Source organism: Hippocampus guttulatus, chromosome 8, assembly GCF_054856545.1.
Source record: "Hippocampus guttulatus isolate MCC_2025c chromosome 8, RoL_Hgut_1.0, whole genome shotgun sequence".
In the NCBI taxonomy this organism is placed as follows: Eukaryota; Metazoa; Chordata; class Actinopteri; order Syngnathiformes; family Syngnathidae; genus Hippocampus; species Hippocampus guttulatus.
In genome coordinates, this window is record NC_141268.1 from 15,249,423 (window position 1) to 15,264,151 (window position 14,729).

At 41.1% G+C, this 14,729-nt stretch overlaps 1 protein-coding gene across 4 annotated transcripts in view; it reads right to left on the reverse strand.

Annotated features, from left to right (window-relative positions):
- Positions 1-5,606: 5,606 nt before the first annotated feature.
- The window catches only part of srgap3 (SLIT-ROBO Rho GTPase activating protein 3), a 50,597-nt gene continuing 41,474 nt past the window's right edge, over positions 5,607-14,729 (reverse strand). For 2 of the 4 annotated variants that reach the window (XM_086117813.1, XM_086117812.1), the window contains 11 exons: positions 14,092-14,152; positions 13,459-13,536; positions 13,217-13,351; positions 12,173-12,278; positions 11,764-11,991; positions 11,578-11,651; positions 11,016-11,196; positions 10,767-10,916; positions 10,367-10,682; positions 9,668-9,952; positions 5,607-8,341 (listed from right to left, as the gene is read on the reverse strand). In XM_086117813.1, coding sequence (XP_085973939.1) covers positions 8,051-8,341; positions 9,668-9,952; positions 10,367-10,682; positions 10,767-10,916; positions 11,016-11,196; positions 11,578-11,651; positions 11,764-11,991; positions 12,173-12,278; positions 13,217-13,351; positions 13,459-13,536; positions 14,092-14,152 — 1,905 coding nt within the window. In that variant the 3' untranslated portion in view covers positions 5,607-8,050. Of the gene's footprint in view, positions 9,953-10,366; positions 10,683-10,766; positions 10,917-11,015; positions 11,197-11,577; positions 11,652-11,763; positions 11,992-12,172; positions 12,279-13,216; positions 13,352-13,458; positions 13,537-14,091; positions 14,153-14,729 lie in introns of all 4 variants that reach the window. The other 2 variants (XM_086117815.1, XM_086117814.1) reach the window with 1 other exon arrangement.

Sequence of the window (14,729 nt, forward strand, 5' to 3'; positions counted from 1 at the left end):
TAATTTTGTAGATCCATAAACTAACTAAATTGTCCCTGAGTGTGATTTTTTGTGTGAATGGTTGTTTGTCTGCGTGCCCTGATTGGCTGGCAACCAGTTCAAGGTGTACCCCGCCCTACCCACGACCCTCATGAGGGTAGTGTCATTGCCAACGTGTCCTTGAGCAAAACACTGAGCCCCGAGTTACTCCTGATGCAGTGTAATCATTCTGTAAAATAGGGAGACATTGTAAACACGCTTTGAGCTCCTTGAAGGTAGAAAAGCTATACAAATAAAAGCCCATTTACCAACATTGTGGGAAATAAAAGGCAAAAAAAAAATCCCCTTTGGACAACTTCAACTACAAAATAACATTAATTATGTAAAGCAGAAATAAAAAGATGTCGAGGCAAGTGTTGATGAGATCCCAGATGAACTTCCGGCCTTGAAGAGATATCTGATGAGATCAATGGAAAATGAATTGGTTTATTGCACCGAACTTCAGCCAGAAGAGAAATAATGTGAAATATGCACACTCGCTCTGTATTGAATAGTTTGTCAAACTATGGAAGTAAACATTTGTTTTCAATTTATCGCAAGAATAAACACCTTTCAAATATATTTATAAAATAAATGTTGACTTCCATCTAGTGGTGATTGGTGTTATTACAACCTTGCACAGTCACATATTTGCATATTTGTGAATTTCACTTTTTTCCCCCCAATATTTTTCATATTTTGAATCCCCAAAGATGAAGACCGCTTTCGGGAAGGAGTCTTTTTCAGATGGTATTAGCGAACACGTGGTAAGTCTACCACTTTGATGGAAATTATATCAAACGTTCCACATAAGAAATGCATCAAGGAAACATCCTCAGAAGTTTAAATTCATGATTTCTTGCAGATTTGTGCATTGTTGAGGGTCTCGAAGCAAAGACGCCATGCGGGGGCAGACAATGTGTTTTCACTTAAATATGTGCCCAAAGCAAGTTCTCGCGGCACACCATGGATCAGTGGAACAAACTCATTAACTTTCTTATGCCCGGAGGAATGTAGCCCTCCTGTGAAACCAAATCCAGACAGCGTTAGTTTATCTGTGAAATAGTTTCAAAAATGTAAAGTACTTTGTAGTAGCATCATGTGAACAACATGCAATGGCAGATTATAAATCCAAACACTCAGTCAATATGAGGAGATTCCTAATGAAGCATTGTGCAAGTCATGATCCAGTCGTGTCATTGTACGCAGTGCACAGGTGTGACCTGCATGGAGTTTGGCCGGAAGTGCTGAAAATTTGTATATCTATCAATTGATCGATCGATAGATAGATGTCAACACTGTTTATCCTGAACAGGTCACAGGGGGGTGCTGGAGCCTATCCCAGGAGGCAGGCAAGTAACACCCTGAAAAGGTCGGCAGTCGTAGCGCACATAAAGAGACAAAGAACCATTCACACCCAAATTCGCACCGTCACAGAGTGGGAAACAATCCCACACTGCCCGCACACAAGTCAAACGAGGATACCACTACCACTACACCATCAGTAACTAGAGGTACTGTGACATTTTATATGCACAACAGGCATTTGTGATCTTTCTAGTGGTTGTAAGGCTATAAAATGTTCAGTCCTTGAAAGTGTGATGATTGTTTCCATTCAAGCAAAGCGTGACGCTTTTCAATTACCAGACAGCATTTTTAGCTTTCTTTTTTTTTTTTTAAATGCATCAAAGTAAATTCTTGGTTGCCCTGTTAACATTCATCATTTAGATGAATGCTAATCTGCTACAGTGGGCACCAAAATATTAAAAACAAGACACACCATGTGCTCCGTCCAACAGTACCTTCATCATTAGTTTTTGATTATTTGTTCATTTTCCCCCCGCTTGTCTGTTTTAGGGTCTTAGGTGAGCTGGAGTACATTACTGCAGACTTTCAACAGAATTCTGAGAATGGCCTCGACTGGTCACCCTGCACGTCAATTAAAAATAAAAATGTTAGCCTGTTTTCATCATATGCTCTATCACTGAATGGGACTCACCTGAAAATACAAGCTGCGAGTTACCACGCAAACATATACAAGAAAATGAAATAAATTAAACATGACTTGCACTTGTTGACAAAATTTCATTGTGATTAGGAAAATGAATGATCGCCCAGCTCACCAGGAGCACCCCAGGGGCTCCATAATTGAAGAGAGCCTCCCTGTTGATGAGGCCAATGAGGTGAAGGTAGAGGCAGAAAGTACATTTACGATCATTTTGTTCTGCTGTGACTTGCACTCATTGATTATACCTTATTGTTGCCTTTGCGCTGTTTTATGTTTTGATTACAAATAGAGCCAAATGGCGAGGCCTCGTTCAACCTTGTTGGAGAATCATAATTTCAGATTTTGTGTTGAATGAAATCTAGCAGTAATGTGCAACAACAGTATTCCTGAGCTTTCCCCAAAACATAGGCCCTTAATTGAAGATGTCAGACGTCGAAATTTCTCCCGAAACAGCAGCAGATTTGTGCTCTTTGGGTGACTTCAGTTTTGTTGGACATGTTCTTGTTGAACAGTTTTTTCAGGTGGAACAAATTGGATTTTGTTCATGCTCCGTCACTCTAACCGTTGGACTATGAAGTTAATTAAATCTTGTATTTTAAGCAGGATACCATTTTTTGAACACTGGTTTTGAACACATCCCAGTCAGCTCCACAACCTCGAACCTCCTTGCATTTTTGCACTAATGCTTCATTGCCACCATGTGGCCACAATAAGAACTGCAAACAACTAACGAAAAATACACTGGCATTATGAAAACTGCCTGAAGCAAAACATACACTTACCAATTCCGGTATGAAGTCCAAACTTATTCGGTCATTTCTCTCCACAGTAGATTATAGCACATTAACAATGGGGGGGATATCGTTTCCTGCAGGATTAGGTATATTTTTTGAAGGTCACATGGCCAAACCCAGAAAACAGGTTAGCCGTGACGTTCGCAAGCTCAGTCCTAAGGCATTTTCAGTCGACAGCAAGTGGCTAAACAAGGCAAACCGGCAGTCCCGTAAGATGGATAAAAACGACAGGATTTTTCTGCCTCATCCAAATTCCATAAACATAGTATTAATCCGTATACCGTGTTTAAACTAGTGAAGACGCAGTGAAGAACATTTTGACTTTACTTCAGCTTTAAAGTAACACCTCTCTGCCATACATCAAATCCCAAACCTATTGTCATAAATATTTTTTATAAACACTTAAAAATATTGGATTGTTTTCCTAACCCATAGGTGTCAAACTCCGGTCCTGGAGGGCCACTGTCCTGCATGTTTTCCAAGTCTCCACTGTTGCAACACGCCTGATTCAAATGATCAGATCATCAGCAAGCTCTGCGGAAGCCTGACATTGAACCTGTTTATTTGAATCAGGTGTGTTGCAACAGGGAGACTTGGAAAACATGCAGGACAGCGGCCCTCCAGGACCTGAGTTTGACACCTATGTGACCTAACCCATTCACTAGGGTAGCTGTGGATTTTGATCAGATTTTACCCAAGGTTGAGATGGTTATTTTGACAAAGAGGACAGGGGTGAAGATTGGATTTGGGCAGGCCGAAGAACTGGAACTGGTCGCCAGTTTATGTTCTGAATTTTTTTTTTTGTTTGTTTATTGAACATAAAACATATATACAGTAATAATTTGACAGAAAATAAGGTAGATAAAAAAAGAAAGAAATCAATCTTCATACAACACAGTTATTATGTTCAAGGGAGTAGGAAGAAGTAAAAAACGTATCTAGTCCTACCCCGTTATGTGATTGTATCTAATAAATCATTTTTATATCAATCAGAAAAGAAAAAAGTAAGAAGAAAGAAGTCTCCATTAAGGCTCATACTTTACCCTTAACCGTGATATTTTTACAACTTTTGGTTTGTATCGGGATTATATACTTCCACACCCTGACACTCTTGTGTCAATTTTCTCTTGTATTCATAATGGATATTTATATACCTTTCTCTATTTATCAACTTAGTTCTGATTTATCATTATATTTAATGTTTTGAATTTATCATTTTAACTCTGATTGATGTAGGTTGTTTGTACTATTTTTTTGAATTTGTTTTTGAACTCAGCAAGCGATTTACTCATTTTCAGGTCCGTTTCGAGATTATTCCACAGATTAACACCTTTGATAGATACACTTCTTTGCTTGATGTTTGTTCTTGTTTTGAGTTTTTTGAATAAGTTGGTACCTCTTAAATCATAGCTGCTTTCTCGAATTTCGAAAAACTTCTGAATGTTTTGGCAGAGCAGGTTATTGTGTGCTTTGTACATTAATTGGGCGATTTTAAAGTCAACCAGGTCATAAAATTTAATCGTATTTAATTTGATAAATAGTGGATTTGTGGGTTCCGTATATTTTGATCTATTAATAATTCGAATTGCTTTTTTTTGTAGGTTGAGAATAGGGAGTGTGTTTGTTTTGCAGGCATTTCCCCATATTTCCACACAGTAGGTCATATATGGTAATAGTAATGAAGTGTATAATGTGTACAAAGATCTCTTATTTAGCACTTCCTTGGTTTTGTAGAGGATCCCTACGGTTTTGGCTATTTTTCTTTTTACGTTATCGATATGTGGCTTCCAACATAGTTTTGAGTCTATTACTAATCCGAGAAACTTGGTTTCATACGCTCTTTCTATCTCAATTGAGTTTACCATAATTTTAGCTTGGTGTTTGATTGGTCTTGTGCCAAAAACAATTAACTTCGATTTTTTCAGGTTAAGTGACAATTTATTTCTGTCAAACCAGTTTTTTAATTTGTTTAATTCGTTTTCTACGGTTGTCAGGAGCTGTTTCAGATTTATTCCAGAACAGTAGAAAGTTGTATCATCAGCAAATAGGACACATTTAAATTGTTTTGAGACCTTGCAGATATCATTTATATATAAGATGAATAGTTTTGGACCAAGCACTGACCCCTGAGGAACTCCGTGAGTGATTTTTAGTTGATTCGTTTTTTTATTGTTGAGTTGCACGTACTGATATCTGTTTTCTAAATAACTTTTTATCCATTTATAAGCTACACCTCTAATGCCATATCTTTCTAGTTTTTTCAATAATATACTGTGATCTATTGTGTCAAAAGCTTTTTTTAGATCTAGGAAAACCCGAACAGTAAATTCTTTGTTGTCTATATTAGTGGCTATTGCTTCCACAAACTCCATAACTGCCATTGAGGTGGTCCGTTTTTCCCTGAAGCCATATTGATTCTCACTTAACAGCGCATGCTTTTGTATAAAGCTATCAAGTCTGCGAGAAAATAGTTTTTCTAATATTTTTGAAAATTGTGGTAGTAGTGATATTGGTCTATAATTTGTAAACCGATGTCTTTCTCCACTTTTATAGATTGGAATAACTTTAGCAATTTTCATTTTTGATGGAAAGATACCAGCTTTGGAGAAATGTAATGCAACATTCTTAAAAACTGTTGATTTTGTCCCCTTTGGACCCAGTGCTGGGTTACGTTTGACCTGGCAGTTATATTTTTAGATATAGCTTGGATTGGACCTTCTTGTGGAAACGTTCATCAACATACAGTACATTGTATTTCGAAGCATCTGAAATAATTACAATAAATATTGAGCAGTAATGGTTTTATTTGGATGCACATCTTTTCAACATCCACTTTGTGGTAAGGTATATCACAGGCTTCTAATTAACCAAGACACACACCACTAGACGAACAATAAAAGAGAAGATTGACAACAACTCACATTCCATCATCACAACAAGACAGGCACAGTCGTCTATCTTACAGCAATGTATTTTTTCTAGTTTTTTTTTTGTGGTTCTTGTTTTTAATCCTATTATCGCACCTGCTCAGCAACCGTTTCAGGAGAGACTTTTTACATCCCATGGAGGAAAAACACAGAGGAAGTAAGTGCCTTTTAAGCTCTACAAGTAGTATCCCTCATTTGTGCGTTTGCCAGCAATACTGCAACGCCTTTGCTTTGTACTAGAAGAGAAAGAAAAGAGGAATTTATGGCTCAGGCACAGCACAGACACGTCACAGGGAAAACAACAAGATGCAATAAATATTCTGAGAAGACTCTACTGAATTTGGCAACCAGTAGATTAGGTGCATAGTGGTTTTTAAATTTACTTTTTATCTCTCACCCAGCACAGAAAAGCAGTTCAGAATGACCCTGGACAAATTATTGCAAAAACAGCAATAAAGAGTAATCATACAAAAGGAACATTCATAATAAATATGACAACTAATAGACAACGTGTTAAAATTGTAATACAAAAGTAAAAAAAGAAAAAGAAAAAAATCAATGCGGTGCACAAAAGGCACTCGAGATGTCCAGCTCTATTTGTACATTACTGTATAAATAAAACAGTCTAACATGATCGTATTTTTCATGTTCTCTTATGAACATTCTCATATTTTGTACATACAATTTAATTGGTGCAAATGTCTTGTGTGACAAAGGCATACATAATTTTGTTATTGTAAAGTGTCCTTGGGTGTCTTGAAAGGTGCTTATAAATAAAATGTATTATTATTATTATTATTATTATAACTGAAGTATATCTTTTTACAAGTTGAGCTGAATGGGCTGTGCTGCTGCTGTCTCCACTGGTTCATGACGAGACAGTACCATCAGCAACCAGCAGAGAGAGCAGGTGGCCAGAATAACAGAAAGCTGAGGATGGTCTATTTTTGACATTATCCATCCATCCATTTTCTAATCTGTTTATCCTCACAAGGGTCGCGGGCGTGTTGGAGCCTATTCGAGCTGTCCTCGGGTAGTGGGGGGGGGGGGCACCTTGAACTGGTTGCTAGCCAATTGCAGGGCACACATAGACGGACAACCATCCGTGCTCACAAACACACCTAGGGACAATTTAGAGTACCCAATCAGCCTGTCATGCATGTTTTTGGAATGTGGGAGGAAACCGGAGTACCCGGAGAAAACCCACACAGGAACGGGGAGAACATGCAAACTCCACACAGGAAAGCCGGCGCCGAATTCTGCACCTGTGCACTGTGAGCTTGACGTGCTAACCAGTCAACCACCATGCCGCCTATTTTTTGGCAGTACATGGCAGGAAATAAAAGAACATTTTACACTGAGAAAGTGCCTGGTTTGCATGCTTGAGTATCATACATTTTTATATGTGCACTACTTGCTACAAGTGGATTAATTGGTCAATATCAGCCGAAGTCTAATTGAAATGTTTTGAGTGAAAAATTTGCCCTAATGCAGCCAATCATAAAAGCATTTCATCAATTATGCCGACATTACAACAGAAAGCATGCACTCGGATGCCGACTCCCGAGTTGTTATAGATCAAAGTCGTTACACTCTTAACAAAATTAGAGCAAAACAATTGATTTAACAAATGCTGCTGCACTCAAAATTTGACATTGTGAATAAATTGAACTTAACTGACGGTGTGACGCCCGGCCTCCATTTTAGCAATCTGTTGTATGTGGATCATTTTCAATTTAAAATGCTTAGTCGAACATGAGACAGTTCATCCATCCATCCATTTATTTGTGCGACTCCTCCTCACTCGTGCGTGTGAGCGGGAGCCTATGCCAGCTGAATTTGAGCAAGAAGCAGATTACATCCTGAACTGGTTGTCAGCCATTCACACCTCTGGACAACTTAGTTTTCAATGAACCTAACTTTCATGTTTATATGATGACGACGGAAGCCGGAGCACACGGAGAAATCCCTACGCAAGCACGGGGAGAAGATACCAACTCCACACAGGAAGGCCAGAGCCCACGTTCGAACCCCAATCTCCTAATTTAAGCAGATGTGCTCGGCAATCCCACACCGTGCTACTCTGAAATGATTCAAGGTTTTTTCCCCGAGATTTTTTTATCAAGAATATAAGGGTGAATAGATTCAACTTAGTATCGTACACTGAGCAACTGGATTCACAGCACACACGACAGCGGGGTAGATGATTTCACAAAGCAAGAGAATATGTTTGTATTGTACTGAGTTGTTTGGTTGAGATATTTTCAAGTACCCTTCATGTCCATCATCTCCCTTTTTCAGTATTAGGTCGAGACAAATTCAAAACATTTACAAAGAAAAAACCCCCCAACTGTATTTACACATTTACTAAAGCAATTAGTAGATTCATTACTTGTGTCTGTCATATGCAGGGCGCACATGACAGACACTGTGACAGTTTGACGTGTGCTGTTACAGCACAGCACGATGCTTCCACCGGTTAACAAGCACATTGTCGCAATTATTTTTTTCCCCTCAACCCCCCAGTGTGCCTTGATGTCCTCACTGGTCCAAATGATGCATTCAAGCAGCACTGGGAAGTCCATCATCGGACTCTACGGACGCAGATTTAGTAAATTGAGCTTGAGGTAAAAACTGATACATATGCATAATGTCTGCACACATGTACTGTGGTTATCAACGGTTTTAAAGAAGGCGAAGGTTGACGCCATTCCACCTGTGCAGCCCGCCCCCACCCGTGTCACCATGACAACCCTTCACGACAGGAGCTTCCGACAGATATGAATGAAGTCAGGCAGAAAACAGAGATAAATGCATCGGTTTACCGCACATTGCCCGGAGCGTTTGGAAAGCCAAACGACGTGAGCGGCATCATGCTGTTTTACGGGAAATTCATCTGCAACTGTTTTTCTTGAAGGGCATCCAGCAAAAAAAAAAAGAAAAAGCTGTTTTATCTTCTCAAACACAACAATGAACACTGAACCTCAAAGTGTCCATTTTGTCCTACGTTGTGATACCCCCATGTGTCCCCAATAAACATTACCACATGAAGCGCAGACATGGCATCTGTCGAGCTGAAGTTCATGGTGGAAACTGGAATTCTGTTCCGTTTACAGTATCACACTATAAATTCCGCCTTGTTTTTCAAACCCACTCGCTGGTGAGTGTGAATTTTGAGCAAATTGGGGTACTTTTACCCAAGGATGGGTCCATTATTTGGACCCAGGACACTAGATCAAGGGTTGGTTTTGAGAGGGCTGAAGAGCTGAAGCTGGTCACCATTTTGGACAGATTTGTAGACTGAAGTTGAAGTAGATCAACTGAAAGTAGCATTTAACAACGGAAAATGGGTAAGCTACATGTGCCGGAAAGGCATCAGGAGTGAAAACTACCAAATATGGCATGCGAGTGACTGTGGCGAACCCTGATAGAAGAAAATTATGTTTTATTATTTTGTACCACATCAATAGTGGTAACTATAAACCAGAGTCGACTTAACTCAACCTGCTGATTGAAATCCTCAATCCAATGCACCGTCTATAAATAACCCAACATTACCTCTGTTCCTTTTGGATCCAGAGTGTTCATTCGTCATCTTTAATGAGGTGATTTTGCCTTTTGGACTGTGATCTCCCTGAGCTGTAGGAAATTTTGCCCACCCCTCAGCTCTACTTTCTGATCCACAGATTAAATCAGTAACGAAAAAATTAATCAGGAGTTGCAGTCTCATTTCCAGACCTATTATTTAACCTTCGCTACATGGTACCAGATTTGTCAGCACCATCGGCGGACACGTTGATGCCGGGCCCGGCTGCCGTGTTGTTACTGGGAAACATTTTATCAGTGGGTGTTACAGCTGGGCTGCCCACCCCAGAAGAACTGGAGCTGCTTGAGCGGTGCTGGGTGGGAACGGGGCGTACCGGTCTCATGGGCGGCGGGCGCAATTGAGCGCCAGCGGCGAGCCGCGCCGAGAGCGCCGGCTTAAAGGTGGTCATCATCTCCGAGGTGGAACTGTTGCTCCGGCGCATGGCCGCATCTGGGCCACGGATCATGATGGTGTGCAAAGGGCTGCCGGGCTCGGAGCTCACTGGGTTCTTCATGGGCTCCAGGGTGTCCAGGACCACATCGGGAGCCTGCTTGGCGGAGTTCTGTCGCTCCAGCTCGTGAAGCTCATGGAGCGCCGTGTTCATGGTCTTCTCGATGTCCTGGTTGAGGGCAAGAACAGACGTACGGTATAACGCTACGCACTGTAATGGTCTCGGTACAAATGGACCAATTTGTCGATTTTGAACATTTTCATTTTATGTACTTTTCTTATGTGCACCGCACAGTCATGGCCATACATATTGGGTCATGGTCATGATGGTCTTTTTGGCTCTAAACCTGCACACTTTCACATTGATTTGAGGATATTTAATTCCAAAATCAGATGAAGAGTGCAGGAATCACAACAGTTTGCACACTGCCCTTCAGAATTATTGGCAGCCTTGGTGAAGATTCGGAGTGTCACGCCAATAAAACCAGTGCATGAGGTCTCATATTACCAAATTCTCACGTGATTGCGCAGAACATAACCCGACAGGAAATAACAGAGGCGCTAATTGACATGTCAGTCTCACCTCAGCCAGAGCCTCAGCTTCAAGTGACTTGTTGTCCCCAAGGCTGCTATGCCGAGTGGCCCCTGACATCGGCCTCAGTGGATGGCCCTCAGGATAAGCCTTCCTTTCTGGATAGTTTATACTTCCTGCACTACCAAAGGTCCCCAGTCGCCTTTTTTCTGGGCTTTCCATACGCGGCTTGTTGACGGACATCTTGTGGGGACTGCCGGGACAGGCAGCGGCCCGCGGAGGCGTGTCAGGAACTCGGGTTGGACTCTGAGTGTCTGTGCCGCTGCGATGGCGAGGAATCGCTGCTCCGTCGGAACGCAATCGGACCCTGGACCGCACATATATCACATGGAAAACCACGACTGCTTAAGAAGAGTTCATTTTAATTTGATTTTTGGTTAATTTTACTGACCTGCCCATGACGCCTCCAAAGCCGTAATCGGGTGATTGCTCACATGGTGAGGGACCGTCATTGTTGGTGGAGCTTTTTTCATCCAGTTGTGGCCCACTGCTGGCTTCACTATCTGCTTTCTGACTGAGGCTGTCGGAGAAGGCATCATCCCTGTGAGAGTTGTAGCACGGTTGTCAGGACGGGCTGAATTACATTTTTTTAAAAAAATACACTAGGAACAGCAATGGCTGAATCCAAAAGGTTACTTACACGTCTTGCACTACAATGTATTGATGAGGGATCAGGCCATCCAGGCCGTTGTGTCGGCCCTCCCACCAGTCTTCGGATGCCCGGTGATAGAGAAGCAGAGATGCTCCCTTCTTGAATGACAGCTCTCTTGGGCTGCGGCCCACGTAATCAAATTTAGCGATGGCCTCGATTTGTTCAACCTCTGAAAATAATTTATTAAAAAAATACAACAAAAATAAAACAAAATACCGTCCAACAAGTGTTATGAAGACGCCAATCGAGCTGAATTTCGTTTTTTGTCTTTGCGTCAATGTTCACAGATCAATGCAATTTGCTAAGCCAACCAGTAGAGGTCGGTAATGCTTAAGTAATGTCATCACCATCTCAGCAAAGATGACCAAAACCCAGTCAGATCCTTCAGTTAAGTACAGGAAATTTTCTAGGTCAGCAAATTAAGCAAAACACCTCCATCACTTACTTACAGTCAATGAGTTCATTCAAACAAATGGGCAAATGTGGGGCAAGTGACTGTTTTCAAGTCGTTTAAATGATAACTAAGATGACGTAGTCTGATGTTGCTGACCTTCATCACTTGTGTGAGGTTCAGTTCCATTGTCAGCTTCATCAAGAGTTCCTGGCTCACTGTGAGGACTGTCACTGCAGTGAAACACAAAGAAATTCAATGCTAAACTCATTTGGTATTTCTAAAAGTAAATGTGTATATATTTGGGGAGAAATTCAAATTCAGTGTTAAAAATAGTTCACTCACCAGTATTCCTCACCGCCGGTCATGCACTTTTCATAGACTGGGCCGTCTAGTTCACGTAGACTGGGAAAGATGACTTCATTGTGTATAATGATAGTCTTGATGACCTCGTTCACATGCGCCTGACATGACACCGGGTCCTGACTGTCGGGAATTGGCATCAGCGTGGGACCAAAGCAGATGGCCAAGTTGTATGGATCCATCATGTTCTCATCACTATACTGGGAGAGACTGAAGCAGAAAGGCATTCTTTGTATACAAACAAAACTGAAAACGAATTTACAAAACATATGTCAGGCAAATTGGAGACAATTTTATTCCCAATACTCAGGTTGTTTTAATTGTTGTCGTTTGGTACTGGTTAGTTACTACTGAACGTTTGAAAACTGTAAAATGAGAAGAAGAAACTCACTGATTGAGAAAAGCAAAAAGGTATCTCATGACAACGATGACGGTCCGAGGCAGCGTCACAACAATCTGCTGGATGTGATGCGCTCTCTCTGCTCCCGACTCCAACTCTGAAATACGGATGGAAATAAACAATGGTGGAATGGTGAGATTTGTATTACTCGTGCAAAGGACATTTAGTACAGGATTGCGTTACATTCAGTTAGTCATGCTCAATTTTAACTGACACTGTCAGAGCAGTGCTGCTTCAATTTATTTTTGAAAATGCAATTACCGGTACATTTTAATCTTTTCAGTGGAAATTCAACTTACAATCTACTGTAGCTATTCTTTTTTATGTCGCACACCACATAAAGAATCAGATCAAGGGCACCTTGGCAGGAGTTAGAAACCACTGTAGCATCCATCCAACAACTATAGTGGGCTAGAGACAGAGCCCTGCTACGGATAGAAAACATCCAGAGTAACTGATGCAAATATGCCAGAGCACTGTATTTGATTTTTTTTTCCATATTGTGTTTGCCAATTGAAACGTGACCTTACAGTTCCAAAACCACAGATGACATGATTTTTAGTGCACTTTACGGTAATGACTAATGAGCTGATTACCTCTTTTAGCTCCATGCTAGATTTTTTTCTATCCAACATTTGATTACTTTTAATACTAATACAAACGATATATTTGCACTCACATAACAGTAAACACCATCTGGCATTACTGTTTATACTGAGTGACACTCCATTTCAGTTAGGCAGTTAAGTTATCCTGCATTTTAAGAGATGCACCATCCTGCCTTACAGCCCATCATGCCCATTTATCACTCCTCTTTCTTTCTACTGGCTCTCTGCTAAGTATTACACCGGGGGCACCGGAGTTCAGATTGCTTCCATGTGTGTGGACTACTCTCGTCTTCGTATCAACTGTGAATCTAAAAAACAATGTTTTTCCGTTTTGGCTGTTTTGTTTGCACACATATACAAAATCACAGAGATCCAGACATGCACGCACGTACACAACCGTTACGGCTTTGAATGCTTGGTGACTCACTGATGGTTGAGATGAAGTCCAGGAAACGCTCCTTTGGGAAGAGGGAGTTCTCCAGGCCTCGGAAGTACAGCTTTAACACTCCTGCCACTGAATTGATATCATGTTCGTCGTGGTCGTCTATTAAGGGATCTTCTCCTGATGAATAATCATAAATAAGCATTCAGCGGTGACATTCGGTGGGATATAGAACCATTTAGCTTTCAAGCGAATCAAAGGTGACAGGATGACAAGAAGCGACTCACCTCTTTCAAATGAATTTTTAATATCGTTCACTTCCACCTGCGATCCAGGCACTCGGAAGATGCCTTGCTGCTGCAGGCCTGAAAGGAATATATTGCAGATAGACAACATGAAGTGGGCAATGTAATCTAGTCATAAAGGAAGATGTTTTGTTCTGGGTTTGTTTTTTTCTCCAGGAGGGGGCCCCACTGTGAGGCGCCAACATGTGCTTCCAGTTAGAGGGTTACTAATCAGTTTTCTGGAGTTTCATTAGGTCCAGATTCTCGGTATAGGCCTGCAGGCTGTAGCAATGAGCTGAAGACAGATGTGAATGTAGACGGGGTGGAGCTATAAGAAGGCAGGGGACGTAGCGGGTGAGGAAGGTTGCTTGACAACAGAGCTCACACCGGTGGGGCATGGGTCGGGGGCTATCACAACAGTGTTTGTGTGTGTGTGTGTGTGTGTGTGTGTGCGCGTTTTCCCCTTGTTGCAAGCTTGTCAAATCCCCGGGGAGCAGGTCAAGTTTGTGCGCCCGCAGCTATTTGCAAAGCTTCATGCAATAGTTCACAAACACACTTCAGAGGCTAAGGTTTGTATTTCATGCCAGTTGGGGTTTTTTTTTCGCCTTGGGAGACACAGCCTAATGTGAGCCTTACCGTAGAGGTTGATGTATCTGACACAGCTCTCCACCACAAGTGGAATTGGTTGGCCTGAATCCTGAAATAAGAGGAAAATAGATTGTACTCGATTTTTAATATAGTCATACTTGAAAAGAAAAAAAAAAGCAGTTGGTTGCTCCATCTAAGCCATCTGAAGCGGCAGCAGGTTGGGAATTCCAATTAGGAAATTAGATTTGATATTCTCATTGGCCACAACATTAGAAATTCCTACAATGTTGCAGTACTGAAATCACTTCCTATGCACTACAGTATGTATTGATCTGTTATCTGTACATGTACATATGTACATATCGATTGTCTGTCTGTAGTGGTGGAAAGCAACAAAGTCCAAATACTTGCTGTACTTATTTTTTTCAGATTTCTGTACTTGTTGAAACAATGCAAAGAAGGTATAAAGAAAGTTAAACCATGGCTGAGCCCTGAGGCTTAAATATACACAGGCAGCAGTGGAGACAAAGTTGGAGGGACATTAACTAGGAAGGATGAACAACAAAGCAAAATATTCCCCATCCATGGCCAGTTGTCTCGGTACAGCCTAAAAAAAATACAACCTACTGGCATTTAAAAATCTCAGCCCAATTGAAAAAAAAATCCTCCAACATATGCAAGTCAGG